This window comes from Brassica napus, chromosome C8 (genome assembly GCF_020379485.1).
Source record: "Brassica napus cultivar Da-Ae chromosome C8, Da-Ae, whole genome shotgun sequence".
Taxonomy (NCBI): Eukaryota; Viridiplantae; Streptophyta; class Magnoliopsida; order Brassicales; family Brassicaceae; genus Brassica; species Brassica napus.
Window position 1 is genome coordinate 46,050,233 of NC_063451.1, and position 18,675 is coordinate 46,068,907.

At 35.8% G+C, this 18,675-nt stretch overlaps 4 protein-coding genes across 5 annotated transcripts; 2 read left to right on the forward strand and 2 right to left on the reverse strand.

The window, feature by feature from the left end:
* The first annotated feature begins 2,024 nt into the window (after positions 1–2,024).
* On the forward strand, positions 2,025–4,012 carry LOC106380917 (F-box/kelch-repeat protein SKIP11-like). Of its 2 annotated transcripts, XM_048765271.1 has the most exons (2): positions 2,025–2,204; positions 2,496–4,012. In XM_048765271.1, exon 2 carries the CDS (start codon positions 2,561–2,563, stop codon positions 3,713–3,715), a length of 1,155 nt encoding a protein of 384 aa, XP_048621228.1. In that variant the 5' UTR covers positions 2,025–2,204; positions 2,496–2,560; the 3' UTR covers positions 3,716–4,012. The 2 variants fall into 2 exon arrangements, with proteins under 2 accessions (XP_048621228.1, XP_013676217.2); XM_013820763.3 differs by lacking the exon at positions 2,025–2,204 and having other exon boundaries at positions 2,216–4,012.
* Positions 4,013–4,772: 760 nt separating this feature from the next.
* On the reverse strand, positions 4,773–6,059 carry LOC111211611 (60S ribosomal protein L10-1-like). The gene is made up of 4 exons (XM_048765272.1): positions 5,939–6,059; positions 5,236–5,737; positions 5,073–5,154; positions 4,773–4,978 (listed from the first exon to the last, which is right to left on the reverse strand). Exons 1-4 carry the CDS (start codon positions 6,036–6,038, stop codon positions 4,910–4,912), a joined length of 753 nt encoding a protein of 250 aa, XP_048621229.1. The 5' UTR covers positions 6,039–6,059; the 3' UTR covers positions 4,773–4,909.
* A 1,007-nt stretch (positions 6,060–7,066) lies between these two features.
* LOC125591300 lies at positions 7,067–9,840 on the reverse strand. The gene is made up of 7 exons (XM_048765273.1): positions 8,901–9,840; positions 8,751–8,822; positions 8,248–8,315; positions 8,009–8,159; positions 7,829–7,912; positions 7,660–7,749; positions 7,067–7,574 (listed from the first exon to the last, which is right to left on the reverse strand). The coding sequence occupies exons 1-7, from the start codon at positions 9,132–9,134 to the stop codon at positions 7,485–7,487; spliced, it is 789 nt and encodes a 262-aa protein (XP_048621230.1). The 5' UTR covers positions 9,135–9,840; the 3' UTR covers positions 7,067–7,484.
* Positions 9,841–17,471: 7,631 nt separating this feature from the next.
* Positions 17,472–18,360, forward strand: LOC106377870 (transcription factor HRS1-like). The gene is made up of 3 exons (XM_048767032.1): positions 17,472–17,723; positions 17,807–17,937; positions 18,354–18,360. The coding sequence occupies exons 1-3, from the start codon at positions 17,472–17,474 to the stop codon at positions 18,358–18,360; spliced, it is 390 nt and encodes a 129-aa protein (XP_048622989.1).
* The last annotated feature ends 315 nt before the right edge of the window (positions 18,361–18,675 follow it).

Sequence of the window (18,675 nt, forward strand, 5' to 3'; positions counted from 1 at the left end):
AGAAGCTAGCCATGAGATTTAAAAAAAAAAACAATACAATTGTAACTTGCATATCAAAAGTGTAAGCCACGGAAAGACATGATAAAAAAATCATTTTCAGCAATTTAAGTCTAAAACATGATAAAAAAATTTAAACAATTTTTTTTGTCTAAAACATGTTAAAAAAATTCAACAAAAAAAACTTGTCTAAAACGTGTTAAAAATTTCAACAAAAAAAATGTCTAAAACTTGTTGAAAGGAGAGAAACATGTTTGAATATTTACACTTAGTAATACTCAAGACAGTAGTAATATTTCTTTCTTCATAGTAATACTTTTGTAAATTACAACAATTTTTAGTGATACCACATCAAAAAATAAATTTTATTAGTAATACCAATCAATTTAGACAGTTTTAGATTGTATATAACACATTGGTAGAAAAAAAAATAAAAATATATGTATTTTCTGTTATTCATCTTATTATGGTCTTTCCATCAAAAGGTTGGTATGGAAGTATAAGGATATTTTCTATAGAAATGAAAAATTTTCTATCAACTTGAGAAATTAAAAGTATTTTATGTCTAATTTGACAAATAAACACATATACAGACATATAATCACGTAATATATGAGATATATCTTCTAAAAAATAATAACAAGACGAACATTAAGGTTCTTAAAAATATGCATAATACATAGTAATTCAAGGTATTTTAAGTTAGTTCAAGGTAGTTTACAGTAGTACCTATTAGTTCATATTAGACATAGTTGTACAAAGTTGTTCCTAGTAGTTAGTAATTATTCACTTGAATTAGATAATCCAAATCGTCTTCATCACACCAAATATTTGATGGCTTGTTCGAATATGATACCATTGAAAAATAATTAATCTTCAGCGTACCATCTATCTTAATTAATATTTCTGCATATATTCTCAACCAATCTAGAATATGTAACTTTTTCCAAAAATGTTTACATCAATAATGTGTGAATTTCATCTTCTCACGAGATCCATCTTATCTCAGTTTTATCCTTGATGTAAATTCTCCCGTAGTCAAAATATATGATTGTAAAATGAGAAGCCATAGATTTCCCTGAAAATAGAATTATTATTAGTTAACAGTTTAAAAAAATCTAAGTTGTTCAAAAACTTTGATGCATAGTCGATCCAATAATACTAGTAATACACGTTTCACTTTAGTAGTACTAGTAATATCAATAATTCTTAGAAATTTTCATTTTAATCGATTTAACCCTTTTAACCGACCACGAAAGTGTTATACAACCCACCATATCGTCTATTACCATTATAATATATTATTTTGCTTCAAAACAGTGCAAAATAAACATGAATATATAAAATAGTCTTTGAACATTATTTTTATATTTGTTTTATACTAGTATATCTAACTAAAACTTTAGTTTTTCATCAGTTTAGGTGTTTTAAACGACCAATAACGTATTACAAAACCCAAATTATCGTCTAACACCATTTTAATATTTTTTTCCTTCAAAATACTATTAAATATACATAAAATGTATAATTTTTTTTAAACTTCATTTTTCTATTTCTTTAAAAACCTCCACGATTTTAAAACTAATCTTTGATATTTTTCGTTAGCCTTAATACATAAAACGTAAATAATACATTTCTACAAAAAAAATTATTAAAAACGCAACTAAATTACCTCAATAATCACTTTCAAAATCGTTAAATAGAGCTCATTAACATATAAAATCGAATATGGTTAGGGAATAAAAAAATGGACATGTGTTATAAAAGAAAGAGGACATCTGGGGATGGGGGCCACATAGATTCTGTTTAATGTATGAAGGGAAGAGGTCCACGTGAGATTAAAGTAATACAACAAAGTGGAGTCTGCGAACAAGAGAAAAATATTGTAGGGTCCGCAGGGAAGAGAGAGGTACGTGCGGTCCACGCAGAAGAGAGAGGTGCATGGATCGTGGGGTCCGCGGGGAAGAGAAAAACTAATATAAAAAGAAAGGGTAATAGGAGAAAAAGGAAAAGAGTGAAAAAAGGTGGGGCAATGAGAAAATATGTGGGGTAAGTAGAATAGATATTTTCTAACTAGGGCTAATTAGATTACTTTTACGTTGAGACTCCATACCATACGTTGCACTCTGATTCGCAGAGAGTTTCGAAGAAACGACAGAATCACAACGACTAATTAAAAAAATAAAACTATTTCGTTATTCCAATCCGTAAGTACCTTCATTGTTATTGTTTATTACATAAGCTCTTCTCTTTGTTCTTTTTAAAAGATTCTTCTTCCTTTTTCTTCTTTTCTTCTTCTCCCTCCTTCTTCTCCGTTGAGCAGTTCATATTCAGATCTTTGTGTGTAATTGGGTTTCAAAATTTGGAATCTGGAGATCTAAAGTTGAAATTTTTATTGGAATCTGTTAGAAAGTGTTAGTCTTTCAATTGAATTCGTCTCTCTGTTTCATTCTCCTGATAAAGGCTCTGTTTTTGAATCTGATATTCTATGGTTGAAGATCATACCTATCTGTTATCAAGAGTCTTCTCATCTTCTCGTCCCTCAGAATCAAACTGGGATCGCATGTATCCACCACAAGAAGAAGATTCCTCTGCATCTAACCTCAAAACCGGCAAAAGAGCTTTAGATGACGATGAGCTCAAAGACGCTCTCAGACATACCAAATCTCGCAAACTGACTGATGATGACTCACTCATCAACGACATCATCGGCAGAGACATTTCCATCAGCTGTCTGATTCGCTGCTCCCGGTCCGACTACGCCTCAATCGCTTCTCTAAACCGGAGTTTCCGGTCTCTGGTTAAGTCCGGAGCCATTTACAAGCTCCGGAGACAGAACCGGATCATCGAGCACTGGGTCTACTTCTCCTGCCAGCTCCTTGAATGGGTTGCCTTCGACCCTGTGGAAAGAAGATGGATGAATCTCCCGACGATGCGTTCAGGCGATACCTTCATGTGCACGGATAAAGAGTCACTCGCTGTCGGAACAGACTTGCTTGTCCTAGGCAAAGACGACGGCTCTTCTCACGTTGTGTATAGATACAGCCTCTTGACTAACTCTTGGTCTCCCGGCAAGAAGATGAACTCTCCGAGGTGTTTGTTCGGGTCGGCGAGCTTAGGAGAGATTGCCATCTTCGCCGGTGGTTGTGACTCTCTAGGTAAGATCAGTGACGTTGCGGAGATGTATAACTCTGAGCTTCAGACGTGGACTACGCTTCCCAAGATGAACAAGCCGAGGAAGATGTGTTCCGGTGTCTTCATGGATGGGAAGTTCTATGTGATTGGAGGGGTCGGCGGCGGCGAGGAGTACGATTTAGCGGCCAAGAAATGGACTGAGATACCGGAGATGTCGCCGCCGAGGAGCAGGGAGATGCCGGCGTCAGCGGAAGCGCCGCCTCTCGTTGCGGTTGTGAACAATGAGCTGTATGCTGCGGATCATGCTGGTATGGTGGTGAGGAAGTATGATAAAGGGAGTAAGAAGTGGTTTACGTTAGGGAGGTTGCCTGAGAGAGCTGGTTCGGTTAATGGTTGGGGGTTGGCGTTTAGAGCTTGTGGTGAGAGGTTGATTGTGATTGGTGGGCCTAAGAGCTCAGGTGGAGGGTTCATTGAGCTGAACTCTTGGATACCAACTAGTGGTGGAAGCCCTCCTGTGTGGACACTGCTTGATAGGAAACATTCGTCTAATTTTGTTTACAATTGTGCAGTGATGGGTTGCTGACAAAAGTTTTGCAAATTGAAAATCAAAGATTCTTGGCTGCTTGGAGGAGGTTGAAAGTGGCATGCAGCCTTTTCTTATTTATTTGGCTATACAATTTAATTCAGTTTCGGTACAATGGTCAGGGTCTTTGGTGCAAGGAACCGAAACAAGTTTTACAATAAGTTGGTGGAGAAAGTTGAGTCTTTCAGTTCTGTTAAAAATTGTTGAATTTGTTTTCTGAATACAATATTTTTGTTATGTCTTGGAAATATTTATGTATCATTCATTCTTTACAAAAAAATGTATTTATGTTTTATGTTTCTCCTCTCAGAAAAGAGAAGACTAAAGAGCTTTTTATCCCATGGACCTAGTTGCAACTTGCAAGCTACCTTTGATATTTTGCTTGCTAGTACTACACTAAACTCATTTTAAATGAAGACCTTTGTTCTCTGCTTTGACAGGTTTTGGACCTTTTACAACAAATTTTTTGAAAGCACACAAAAATGGATTTTACACATGAAAATGGTAGGTTGAGTCTGATTTTTGACATGTAGTCTAGACTTTTGTCATTTTTCTTTTGGATCACTCAGCCTAAGATAATTCATGAGATATTAGATCATAAATGTTAAAAAAAATGACGTTCACCTAACATTAGCTAGATAAGCATTACTAATTTCAAATACATGCACTTCCAAAACATGCTCTAGAGATATCCAAAGAATCACCCATCTCTCTGATTGCAAAATTTACAACATATTCTTCGAAAAATATTGCAAGTTGCAACATCTATTTTAGTAACATGTACTTTAGGCATCAAGAGAATCACTCTTTTTTCTTCTGAAACACAAGAGAATCACTCTTTTATTATACTTTTAATTGGACAGAAAAAAAAATCAATCAATAAATAAACAGTATAACAAATCCCCAAGAATCAACATCTTAGCATTAGAGTATTACTGTAATGAAACAAACACATCAGCTTATTTGACCAATTTTAGTTTTCAAATCATTTGATTTTAGTGTTGAAGATAGTAAATGAGAAGTCAATAGCAGATACGACAAAACTTGCAAAAGGAGCAACATAGAAATAGCAAAATATCATTTAATACTGAATGTGTCCAAACTAAAAACTTAACAATAGTTTCAAGGATAAAAGTAAAATGATTCAGACTAGATACAACTCTTCACGGAAAAGTAGACTACAGTCCTGAAACTTCAATAGGTGGCTGGCAAAAATGCACTTCCGGGCTGACGGTTAGCCAAAGGTCCATGACACGAGAGGAACTGCGAAAAAAAAACAAGACATTGTCAGATTCACTAACAAAAGACTGTTACAATAAACCCAAGCTATAACAACTTGATGCATAATCTAAAATACCTTAGCATTAACACCATCAGGAACGACACGCTTCTCTTGCCTCAACTTCGTAAAGTCTGCTCTGTTAAACTTAGTGAAGCCCCTGAAACAAAAGTCACCAACTTGATGATGAGTTTACCAACAAACAAAACTTGATCCTCAAGGATCATCAATCTCTGCATACCATTTCCTGCTGACGATGATCTTTTGACGACCAGGGAACTTAAACTTAGCCCTCCTCAAAGCCTCCTGAGCATGGTGACCATGACCATCCTTACATCTCACAGACAAAAGCACCTGTCCAATCGCAACCCTAGCACAAGTACCCAACGCCTTTCCAAAAGCCCCTCTCATACCGGTCTGAAGCCTATCAGCACCAGCACACGAAAGCATCTTGTTGATCCTCAGAACATGGAACGGATGAACCCTAATCCTCAGATGGAAAGCATCTTTTCCCGCGGATTTCACCATGTACTTGTTGCAAGCGATACGCGCAGCTTCGAGCGCTTCGCTAGAGACGTTCTCCTTCTCCCATGAGACGAGGTGGACGCAGAAAGGGAACTCGTCAACACCTTTCTTCTTCATGCCGACATCGTAGATCCTGATCTTGGGATCGGGGACACCACGGCAGTAGCGAGATTTAGGGTATGGTTTACCCTTGATCTGGCGGTAACACCTAGCTGGTCCTACAATGATTTTCAGATTTTAATTAGACGTAGCTTAAACTATGAATCTACGACAAGACATAACTAAATCAACTCGTGTCTTAAGAAAGACATTCTAACACTCAATTAATCACAAAAGGCCATTTTATAAGACAATCTAACGTAAGTGAAAAAACAGAGAAGCTCTTGACATGAATAAACGAGAGAGATGGAGAAACTTACTTCTTCCCATGGCGTCTGTCTCCTTTCCCTCCTCCACTACCTGACGACAGGACTGCTGCTGCTCGAGCAAGCTTAAGCAAATGACTTGGCATTTATACATGTGATTATTGTCTAGGTTAACTAAAAGGCTCTCAATTTGGGTTTGGGAGAGTTTTAAGGCCCATATAATATATAAGAGAGACTTACGGCCCATATAACTGCCTCAGGTTAAAGTTTTTTTTTAAGGTAGGTAAATTTGACCCCCAAAAAGGTTTTTTTGTTTCACAGTTTATCTAGGGGCATAAAATTCAGAATCCGAAAATCAAACCGAGTCTGAACGAAAAAAACAATCCGTTATCCGATCTGAAATGCGAAAAATATTCAAATGAATTTTGTAGTGTATTACAAAACATATATGAATCTGAAGTGATATTGACCGAACTTGAACGGATAACCCGAAAAATCCAAATTTAATAGTCAATATAAATATTCGATACATAAATAAGTATTTCAAATACTCAATTAAATTTTTATTTGGTATAACATATAAAATAAATATTAAAACTTAAATAAATACTTTAGATAATACTTCATAATTTGCTCGTTGAAATAACAAATCTACTCTATCTATATAGTAATGCATATTATTTATAAACGAGGTCAATGTTCACTCTATTCAATTGTTTTCCTTATGTTTTGATTTAAATTTTTGTCTTTTACTTGGGATATATCGAAACATAACTAATATAACCCGAATCCAAACTATATATGGTTATTTTATGAGTTTTATAATGTATTTCAAATTAGAATCGACTTGCAAATTCACTATAATAAAATATAAGATGTGATACAAATTATAACAGAAATTCAAAATATCTGATCTGAACATGAATACCCATGCCAAAATTTAACATAGTTGCCCGCATCAGTGATGCTATATCAAGAAAAATCATGCCTGATACATGTTTATATGCACTTCATTGACTTCATGCTAGCAAATTAACTTGTTGTCTTTCTATGGATTCTTCACTTTTTAATTAATCATATTAGTCATATATATATCTAATGTGATACTTGGCCTTTACAACTCATGATGGTATCATATGAACAAAAGTAGCCTAAACAAAAGTGATAGTCGACGCGTCTCGGTAGTCAAATGCTTGTAATGTCATTGAAAAGCTCAATGTTTAAAAATAAACAAAACATCTTTCAGATTATACAATGCACAAAATCAGAAACTCTAAACTCTACATACATTGGATGGCACGAATCTATCTTAGATTCGTTAAGTTTTTTAAAAGAACCATGCACTAAGTTAGGACACTCCTTCGTCACGCTTTAACTTGTGAGAAAGCCGACTCAGAAGGACCTTCTTGTAGATCTTATGATGCATTACACCACACATGACTCGGTAATTTCAGTAGAAAAGTGTTATTCCTCTCCAACAAGTGAAAGGAAGAGAGATTGGTTCAATAAATCCTCTCTTTTTTTCACTTATTGCAAGTTACTCTTTCACACCAATTTTTTTCCTGAGGAAAACACTGAAGTACCTAAATTGTGGTGTAAATCAAGGCTCCATAGACAAATAATTAACCATGTCTCTAGGTTGACGTGAACTGAGCACCAACGCAAACCGGGTGGCTAAAGCCTCTGCTTCCTGTTCAAACCATTGATTTGTTTTAATCAACAAAGTGTCAAAATGATAAGAAAAATTTGTATTAAATGTGTTTAAAAAGCTTAACCTGTCTTTGTCTTCGCTGATGCAAGATATTAATAGCTGATGCCATGATGTAGCAAGGAAGAAGAAAAGTAGCAGCTCGGAGTAAGAAAAGCTGCAATGATAATATTGTGGTTTTGGAATTGGAACCATCATCATATATAATCTGTTATAGAAACTTGGTTTCAACTTACAGAAAGTATTGAAGAAGGGTCCTCCTCTTCACCATCTGCATAATCTGGTATAGTCAGTGCGTATCGCAATAGAAGAGTCATCAACTGCAAGAAAACAAGAGAGGGATGTTAACAGGTTTACAACTCATCGGTAAGAAAACGGTAATGTTGAAACTTTGCTAGAAGCTTAATAGGGCTTACAATAAGAGCAGATATGCGGAAAAATGCAGCTAGAGTAGTATCTGGTTCTGTATAATCATCATACTCCAACTCTAGAATCTGACGTTCAGCTTCTGCGATTGCAAGTAGGTTTGGATCGTCTAAATCCAGACCTGAGATTGTCCACCCTCCTCTACAAACAGATACTATTAAGTTAGAACAATTACGAGTCATATATAGAAATGTAGTAGGTTATGGCAGAGTTAAGAAACTTATCATACCCAATGTCAATAGTAGTTTCATCAGACTGGGGTGGAGGTGGTGGAGAGGTATAGCCAGCTTGGTATGGCTGGATAAGACGAGTTAAAAGGCTATCAGATTTCAAACTTACATAGAACTTTTACAGTAAATGCATAGATTTCCAACTAATTCATAAGTATTGGGTTTTTTTTTTTTGAGCAACAAGTATTGGCTAAAAGGTTTAAGAAAAACAGTTATCTACAATTGATTATCTTTCAAACTGTAAAAAAATATAATCTATCAAGGTTCAGTTTCTGGTGATTTTAATTTTTACCCATATCTGGATTTGGTCACAACTCATTGGCATTGATTCCATAAATATTCTAAGATGATATACATAGACGTATGTCCCTAAATTATTATTTTTAAAAAATTATTAAAATACTAAATGTTTATGTTCTCCAAAATCTTATAACCAGCTCTACATCAGTTCTCTCCCTCTACTCCTAAAGATTAAAACAGAGTCGAGAGAGGCTTTATATACCTGATGACAGATCTCGCATATAGTGTTTCCCTTTTCATTGCACCAACGTTGAACACATTTTCTGTGAGCGTACTGTCCAAAAACATTTGTAATTTTTTCTTATTAGCATCTTTTACTTTTTTTTCTTTTTGGGACAATGGAAAAAAATACCTTCAGGCTTCCATTGCAAGAACATGGGCTCTCGAGATTCTTAATAGCAGATTCCTCCTGACAAATACGACACTCCCCCCACCAAACCAGTGGATCCTCCTCTGCCTCTCCCTCGTAGATATCAACTGCATTATCCTCCATGATGCAAAACGGCTCAGGTGTTTCAGACTCAACGGGAGTTGACGGAACCGGCTGCATCAGTCGGTCGACATATACCACCATGTGTTCACTCATCTCAGCCTCGCAAAAAAATCCAGAAAAAACACCTGGAAAAGTTAAAGAAAAGAAGGGTTTTATAGAGTGAGCAGGAAGCTTTCTTGTCCTTGATTTAAGAGCAGAAATATCGGGAGGAATGTAAGCAGAGACGCAAAGAAGTTGTGGTTTTGCTTTCAAAACAAAAACAAATCTGGGGAAGATAGACAACAGACAACTTCCAAGATTTTTCCCGTAAATCAAGCAAATGGAAAGCAGCTTTTTATAGCGAAAGAAAAGAGGAGAGGAAACACAGAGAGAGAGAGAGATAACGGCGTCTGACAAGTTTAACGGCTCCGTTGGGACTAGCCGTTGACCATAATTTTAATTCTTATAACGGCTCCTAGTAGTGTTATATAATGAGCTAATTAATATCGACAACATAGATTATAGTTTAGGTAGAGGGATTAGAGAATTATATACATACTGATTTACATATACAAACTTGCCTCTTTATTCAACGTAGAACCGAGTCAAATAATTAGAAATAAATACAACATATAACCATATTATTTTCGTCCGAAGATGAGTTCAAACAAAACTACTCAATTTCATAAGTATCAGTTTAATCTTTTAGAGTTTAATTTTCTGAAAATGTTATTCCAAAATATAATTAGACATTTGTACCTTATTTACCTTTTTATTTTGTTGTCTAGCATTTTTAATTTTTGATAATAAAATGAAATAATTTTTTGATATAGATGGAGTTTTGTAAAACTATATTTATATTATGATGGATAAGGTCAAAGGCAAGATATAAGTACGACTATGAAGAATAGGTATAAGATTCATTAAAATAAGTAAACACTTGGTCTTTTTATTTTACCAAGTTAACACTTGGTTTGAAAAACATTATAGAACTCGCATCTTTTTTCTTTTTAAAAGACATATTAACGTCGTTGACCATAAATGATCATATACTATTTGTCGACTGTTTATATTTTCTTGACATAGTTGTTGTATGTTTTGGAAATTATTGACCGTTGAGTTATAAAAATGCTCAACTACAAGAGAATGATTCAATAAGGAAAGACATGGTCACGTCTACATATTTTTAGCAAATGTAATAGTTTGTCTGACACAGATGATGAATGCGGACAGACGCTCTTGATTCTGGAGGTTATATAATATTTTAATAATTTGTTTATCGTACGGAGAAATGGTAGTGTTTCTATTTAGGCCTGGGAATATGAGTTTTTACCCGCGAGGCTCGGCCCGTTTGACCCGCCGCGGGGCGGATGCAGGTCGAACAATTTAGAAAAATTGATTTGCGGGTGCGGGTGCGGGTTATGAGCATTTTATGCGGGGCGGGTGCGGGTTGGTGGATTTTGAAACGCGGGTACCCGCCAACCCGCAATTTTTTGTTTTTTACATTTTTCTAAAAAAATATTATTTTTTTTTTGTAAAAATGTATATTTTGTAAAGAAAATATGGGAATTTTAAAAAATAATAATCAAAATATTTTAAAATATTTAAAATTTTAATTATAAATATATTATTTATATTATATTTTACAAAAATTAAATTAAATAAATATTTTTTAAAATAAAAATATAACCCGCGGGTTATCCGCAAAATTAAGCGGGGCGGGTGCGGGTACAAATTTATTTGTTCGCGGGTTGTGCGGATCGGATTTTTTGACAAAAAAAACTTTATAACCCGCGGGTTGGCGGGTCAGCGGGGCGGGTTTGACCCGCAACCCAGCCCTATTTCTATTACGGTAAGAAAAAAATTTCTAATGTAAATTTATTCGGTGAAATATGTTAAAATTTACCTTTATATCAACCAAAATATAAGGTTAAGAAAATCCACCAAAAAAATTGGGATACAAAACTTGAATGCTTATAAGTGTTGGATCAAATAAATTGCCCAATGGCTTTTATTTAAAATGTGAATATACAATGACTTGGGCTAAATGTTATTAAGCCCAAAAAATCAAGTCATGTGGTGTATTCGAAATGTCCCACATTCTGGAAGAAGAGAAAAGAAGAGTTGTTTATATATGTGTTAATGACATGAGGTTGTAAACGGTTTGGAGAGAGAGAAAGGCTCTCCACGCGCGCGCCGCCGCCGCCGTCCGGCCGGCTCGGCGTGGGCTTGGGTCTTGGTGGAGGGCCTCTGGCCCGATAAGAATATTCTTTTTGGACCAAATTAAGTTCAACGTTTTGCCATTCAATACAAGAAAAACAGCATGATTTTTTTTATTTAAAACGACAAGTAGTTTGTCTAGAAAATAAAAATGGAGTCTTGCGGAATGAGTTTCGCAACTCAACTTCCCTCGATCTCCGCGAGATTTTCGCCCACGTGCAGCAGCTGTTGCGGGAAGTGGGTCTTCTCCGTCTCTTTAAATATCGACTCTCCTCCTTCTTCATTGAAAAAAAAAACGTTTTTCCACAACCAAAACCAGGAAATCCTATAGCGTAAGTCTAGAGAGTGTTTCGTAGAAATTTTAGTTCGTTAGAGGTTCTTCACGAGTGCCGCGTGATAACCTATCATGATAACATATGGAGTTTCGCCATCACCTCGTGTTGAAAGAACTAATAAACCTCTACATTTTATTCACACCGATCTATGTGATTTAAAATACTTACAAACTAGAGGTGGGAAAAAGTACTTTGTGACCTTCATAGATGACTGCACAAAATATTGTTATGTATATTTATTACATAGCAAAGATGAAACCTTAGAAAAATTTAAAGAATTTAAACTCGAGGTCGAAAATCAGCTTAAAGCTACTATTAAAGTAGTAAGAAGCGACAGAGGAGGCGAGTATGATGGTCCATTCAATGCATTCTGTAAAGAACATGGAATAATCCACCAAACTACAGCTCCTTACTCACCAGAATCTAATGGAGTTGCTGAACGCAAAAATCGAACTCTAAAAGAGATGATGAATGCAATGTTGCAGGAATCTGGGTTACCCCAGAACATGTGGGGGGAAGCGTTGCTTACCACTAATTATATCCTCAACAAAATTCCACACAAGGTAACTGGCAAAACTCCATATGAATTATGGAAAGGTAATTTACCTTCGTATAAATACCTCAAAGTGTGGGGGTGCCTGGCAAAAGTTGCGGTACCACCACCAAAGAAGGTCTCTATTGGACCTAAAACAGTGGGTTGCATCTTCATCGGATATGCACAAAACAGTAATGCTTATCGATTTCTGGTACATAAATCTGAAATATCAGACATTCATGTAAATACAGTCATGGAATCAAGAAATGCATCTTTCTTCGAAAATATTTTTCCATATAAGGAAAAACAAGGTTCAAAACGAATTCGAGAAGAAAGAGACAATGACAAAAACTCAGAAACTGAGACAAACGTCGAGATTTCTATAAATGATATTTCAAAAAATGGAGAAAAAGATGAACCTCGAAGGAGCAAAAGAGCTCGAAAAGAAAAATCTTTTGGAGAAGATTTCCTAATGGCATTTTTAGTAGAAAATGTTCCAAAAACTTTGGGAGAAGCCATGGCTTCACCAGAAGCTCCATTCTGGAACGAAGTTGTCAGGAGTGAATTTGATTCGATCATGCAAAATTATACTTATTACATAACAGATTTACCACCTGGCTGCAAAGCATTAGGGAATAAATGGATAATGACACGAAAACCTGGTGGAAAATACAAGTCTAGGCTTGTAGTTCAAGGATTCCGACAAAAGGAAGGCCTTGACTATTTTGATACATATTCTCCAGTGACGAGAATAACATCAATAAGACTGATGATAGCTATCGCAGCCTTAAGAGACTTAGAAATCCATCAAATGGATGTAAAAACTGCTTTTCTAAATGGTGATTTAGAAGAAGAAATTTACATGAAACAACCTGAAGGTTTTGTCATTCCCGGGCAAGAAGACAAAGTATGTCGACTTGTAAAATCACTTTATGGGCTTAAACAAGCTCCTAAACAATGGCACGAAAAATTTGACAATACAATGATGTCAAATGGTTTCAAAATAAATGAATGTGACAAATGCATATACTACAAAACAACCAAAAATGCGTATGTTTTGCTATGTCTATATGTAGATGATATGCTCATTATTGGAAGCACTAAAGACATTATCAATCAAACAAAAAACATGCTCAAAGGGACATTTGAGATGAAAGACTTGGGATTAGCAGATGTAATTCTCGGGGTTAAAGTCACAAGAAATTCAAACGGAATTATCTTAACCCAATCTCATTATGCTCAAACAATATTAGAGAGGTTTAAAAATTACTCTAATAGTACGGCAAAAACTTCGTTAGATCCCCAAATGCACTTAACAAAGAATTCAGGTGAAGCGGTTTCACAAAACTAGTATGCACGTGTGATCGGAAGTCTCATGTACTTGACCAATTGTACTAGACCAGATCTAGCGCATGCAGTAAACGTACTTAGTCGATATACAAGTAATCCAGGTTATACATACTGGAAAGCTATAACGAGGGTACTCAATTACTTGCGCTACACCAAAAATTTTGGGCTTCACTATGGTAAAGAACCAGCAGTTTTAGAAGGATACAGTGATGCTAACTGGATATCAGATTCTAAAAACTCAAAATCCACGAGTGGATATGTATTTACACTAGGAGGAGAAGCAATATCATGGAAATCTACCAAACAAACAGTGTTAGCCAGATCAACCATGGAATCTGAGTTCATAGCCTTAGACAAAGCAGCAGAAGAAGCTGAATGGCTTAGAAATTTTTTGGAAGATATTCCTATGTGGGAGAAACCAGTGCCAGCTATACGCATACATTGTGATAGTCAATCAGCTATAGCTCGGGCTCAGAATAATCTCTACAATGGTAAATCTCGTCACATCAGAAGACGATATAAAACCATTAGACAACTTATCTCAACTGGTGTAATCACAATAGACTACATCAAATCGGCTGACAACCTAGCGGATCCATTTACTAAAGGTTTGTCACGAGATGTTGTTGCTAAATCATCAAAAGGAATGGGCTTAAAGCCTATAACGAATGAGGATGCTTGATTGCAACCCTACCTATACTGGAGATCCCAAGACGTAGGTTCAAAGGGAAAACAAAATCAAACATAATCTAACCAAAGCACTTGTGACAAAGTAGTCTCTTCCCAGCTCCTACGATGATAAAAGTGCTAACAAATGTGAGAAGGATAAGCATAAGTTTTTAATGATTCCATAGCTTCTAAGCGGAGTATTACTCAATACTTTTCATGGTAAATCACCTAATGAGTGTGAAATGGGGCCGTTTCTAGGAGAATGAATGCAAGGCTATATTCTCTAAGTTCAGTCATGAAAACCAGGAATAGTTCAGGGCCACAATGAACACAATAGATAACTAAGTTCTACGAGAAAATGATGATGTGTTATGCCTGTTGTCTCGGTATACATAAAACACCGGTTGGTTCAAGACATCATGTTCACCTTCTGGTAAAGTAAACCCGACAGATATTAACTATGAGTGGTTCAAGGCTTAAAAATGCCACCAACTCAAACACAGTGGATTTTTTCGCAAACACTCTCGATAAGTATGTCTAGTCTAGTCAGGATTAGAATAAGTATAGTTTTTAGAGTCTATCGAGACTGCATTTAGTCTGCATATGTTTAGAGTCATTTCTATTCATGTGGGGGATTGTTGGATCAAATAAATTGCCCAATGGCTTTTATTTAAAATGTGAATATACAATGACTTGGGCTAAATGTTATTAAGCCCAAAAAATGAAGTCATGTGGTGTATTAGAAATGTCCCACATCGGGGAAGAAGAGAAAAGAAGAGTTGTTTATATATGTGTTAATGACATGAGGTTGTAAACGGCTTGGAGAGAGAGAAAGGCTCTACACGCGCGCGCCGCCGCCGCCGTCCGGCCGGCTCGGCGTGGGCGTGGGCTTGGGCTTGGGTCTTGGGTCTTGGGTCTTGGGTCTTGGTGTCGGGCCTCTGGCCCGATAAGAATATTCTTTTTGGACCAAATTAAGTTCAACGTTTTGCCATTCAATACAAGAAAAACAACATGATTTTTTTTATTTAAAACGACAAGTAGTTTGTCTAGAAAATAAAAATGTCATGCAGTTTATCCTCTCAAAAATTTTAAAACGAGAAAAGAGAGAGTCTTGCGGAATGAGTTTCGCAACTCAACTTCCCTCGATCTCCGCGAGATTTTCGCCCACGTGCAGCAGCTGTTGCGGGAAGTGGGTCTTCTCCGTCTCTTTAAATATCGACTCTCCTCCTTCTTCATTGAAAAAAAAACGTTTTTCCACAACCAAAACCAGCAAATCCTATAGCGTAAGTCTAGAGAGTGTTTCGTAGAAATTTTAGTTCGTTAGAGGTTCTTCACGAGTGTCGCGTGATAACCTATCATGGTTTTATCCTGGGACTCCTATTCGTACAGATCCGTCGCACTAACGGAGCGAATATTAAGAGTTAAGGAAAGAGATTCATCTCGACTCCATGGTTTCATTTTCGTTACGGTTTTGAATCGTCTATATATTTTCCTTAATGTCGTTTATATTATATCGTTTCTTTGATCCGGTTTTCCGGCTTCTACAATAAGTTATAACTCTCTACTCTTGAAGAACATAAACTTATATGCGTTTTAATCATCTAGTTCAAAAATCAGGAGGTCTAAAGAATATAAACGTTTGATCTGATTTACAATTTTAATGTATCCCCGAAAATTGAAAATTAATTTCTTAATTACAAAAGATTCAAGTCTACTAAGCCAAAAAAAAGTCTAAGCTAACCTTGACATCTATGTTGGGATAGTGAAATCCCATGTCCAATTCTATATTATCCGATTAGTACGATATTGTCCACTTTGGGCCTAATTGGCAAGCCCGCATGGATTTACTTTTGGGCTTTTTCCCAAAAGTTCTCGTACTATTAGAGTTGGACAGCTCTTTATATATTAGACTATCTTTGTTTAATTCTCCAATGTGGGACTTAGTTTGTTATATCACATTCTCCCCTTCAAACTAAGGATCACATTCATCTCGTGTCTCACAACTGACTTCCAGGATCTTTTGACTTGATCTCTACCACACACACCTCCTAATCCTAACTCGATTGGTCCCGTTCCTACTCGAAGGGTATTTTTGGTCTTCTTGCAGATTTTTCGTCAACCGCTCTGATACCAATTGTTGGGATAGTGAAATCCCATGTCCAATTCTATATTATCCATTAGTACGATATTGTCAACTTTGGGCCTAATTGGCAAACCCACATGGATTTACTTTTGGGTTTTTTTCCAAAAGGCCTCGTACTATTAGAGTTGGATAGTTCTTTATATATTAGACTCTCTTTGTCTAATTCTCCAATATGGGACTTAGTTTGTTATATCACAATCTACAGAGTAACAAAATATTTTGGGAATAATAGACTAGTGACTTGGATCAGCAGAATAATACATACATGATTGATATTTATTTTATAGACCTACTCCTAAATAATCCGGTGTCATTGCTATAGAGTATAAGTGGTCTATGAAGATTTATTTGCACTGAGCCCATGTGGTGATTGATCCTAGTTCCAACAACTTCAGCCACATAACTGCTTTATCACAAGAAAAAAAACTTGAAAATGAGTATCACGTAATTATAAGGAACACTATGGGTCTTACTAGATCGACACAGCTCCTCAGACGATTCAAATATAGTCAAAGGAATTCTCATATGGATGTCTATTGAAGATGTTCTACTTGACGATTTGGATGGTTAGAGGTTTGATCTCAAACGCAAGCATTTGTAGAACTGGGGTCGAATAGCATATTGATCCATGCAAAGACGATTCTGGTGTGTGAAATTCTCCCAAAGATTTTGCTCTTATCTTTTAAACATGTCTTAAACCATATGTAGTTTTAATTTGCGGATTTGATGGGATAGTACCGATTGGTCCCAAAAGTAAACCATTCCGTCCTGAGGTGGTATGCACCAATCGGTACATGTAGTTGGCCTATCGGTCTTCGCTTTGCTACATCCCCAATTTTGCTCATTTATCTAATCATCCACAACTCTACTTCAAATAATTTTTTCTTTTAATAATACTAGTTAAATAAATTATTAAATTTTTATTTCATATTTTTAAACAATCATTTTCTTATAAAAATTATTCCTTAATATTACATTTATAATTTAATATACATATATAGTACGAGTTGTTTTGTTTCCATACATATTTACGTATTATGATCTATTAATATACATATACAATGAGTGGTATAATATATATACTACAAAGAAATGCAAAAACATATATGTGAAAATTCTAGCATCTAAAAAAGGAAAACTTAACTTTGTTTGGTTTTGTTTGCTTAGCAATCGAGGCATGTAAGAGGGAGTTACCAGAGATGGCGACATACAATCTGTACAGACGACCAGAGCGCTCGGAGCAGACAATCGGTGAATGTAGACATGTAGTCTTGGAGAAATTTGTAACTATTAAAGATTCATCGCCCTCCAATGAAGAAGAAGATGAAGAGTTCGACTATGAACACGGAACTCATGATCCGGACAATGATTCTGAGGACAAGAACATGAAATCTGATTGGCTTAAGTCTGTTCAGCTCTGGAACCAGCCAGAACCTATTCTTCCCAAAGAGGTAAAATATATAAGATATCCATATTGAAACGCATACTAGCTAACTTATGACAACGCTCTAAATATTTTTATTTTGCGATTTAGGAACGGTTGCAACCAAAGATGATTGAGACCATTGTGGAGATAGATGAAAGTATAGGAAAATATCCAATCGTTAACAGTGGTGAAGAAAGGAAGAGAGAGGCGGAGAAAGACGCAAGAAGAAAGCAAAGAAGGTGTTGGTCGTCGCAGTTGCATAGACGCTTCTTTCAACACCTAGGTGGAGCTCATGGTGAGTTTCAATATTCATATATGATTTTTTTTTTAAATTGATTTTTGGGGTTCATGGTATTCTAGTTAGTATATTAATTTTGGTTCCATTTGTCGTAGCTACGCCAAAACAAATCAGAGAATTAATGAATGTTGGTGGATTAACAAATGATGAAGTCAAAAGCCATTTACAAATCCTACTAAACACATGCAATTATTTTAGTAGGATTTGTAAATGGCTTTTGACTTCATCATTTGTTAATCCACCAACATTCATAACTCTCTGATTTGTTTTGGCGTAGCTACTACAAATCATTACGTCAAGAAAAATTAATTTGTCTCTATTCTTCTCTAGTGTTTTGGTTCATTTTGATGAATTCAGTGTATAGAGTTTGCACGGTTGCACCGAAACAAATACTATATATTTACTCAGGAAAAAATGCCATTTTTAATTTGGGTTTTTAACATCTTGTGCTTATATATATTCGTTCCGTCTTTCACACTTTTTTACTTCTATATTTTTTATTTCATTAAAGTAGAAAATATGGAACAATTTTCGGCTGCACTTTGGCTGATATTATTGTGCATTTTTCGGCTGCACTTTGGCTGATATTACATCTAGTATGAACGTGGCGGCAGAGTCAACGAGAACGAATCTTCTCACTAGCATCGACGAACTTTTTGCCGAGCATATATTATATTAA

Excerpts from the sequence above, each read along its gene's own strand:
- LOC106380917 (XM_013820763.3), top strand. The coding sequence starts at position 2,486 with ATGGTTGAAGATCATACCTATCTGTTATCAAGAGTCTTCTCATCTTCT.
- LOC111211611 (XM_048765272.1), bottom strand. The coding sequence starts at position 6,038 with ATGTATAAATGCCAAGTCATTTGCTTAAGCTTGCTCGAGCAGCAGCAG. Across the intron at positions 5,738-5,938 it reads GACAGACGCCATGGGAAGAA|GACCAGCTAGGTGTTACCGC; the intron begins GTAAGTTTCTCC and ends AAATCATTGTAG. Across the intron at positions 4,979-5,072 it reads CTGATGGTGTTAATGCTAAG|TTCCTCTCGTGTCATGGACC; the intron begins GTATTTTAGATT and ends TTTTTTTCGCAG.
- LOC125591300 (XM_048765273.1), bottom strand. The coding sequence starts at position 9,134 with ATGAGTGAACACATGGTGGTATATGTCGACCGACTGATGCAGCCGGTT. Across the intron at positions 8,823-8,900 it reads CTTGCAATGGAAGCCTGAAG|TACGCTCACAGAAAATGTGT; the intron begins GTATTTTTTTCC and ends GTTTTTGGACAG. Across the intron at positions 8,160-8,247 it reads GAAACTACTATTGACATTGG|AGGAGGGTGGACAATCTCAG; the intron begins GTATGATAAGTT and ends ATCTGTTTGTAG.
- LOC106377870 (XM_048767032.1), top strand. The coding sequence starts at position 17,472 with ATGGCGACATACAATCTGTACAGACGACCAGAGCGCTCGGAGCAGACA. Across the intron at positions 17,724-17,806 it reads AACCTATTCTTCCCAAAGAG|GAACGGTTGCAACCAAAGAT; the intron begins GTAAAATATATA and ends TTTGCGATTTAG.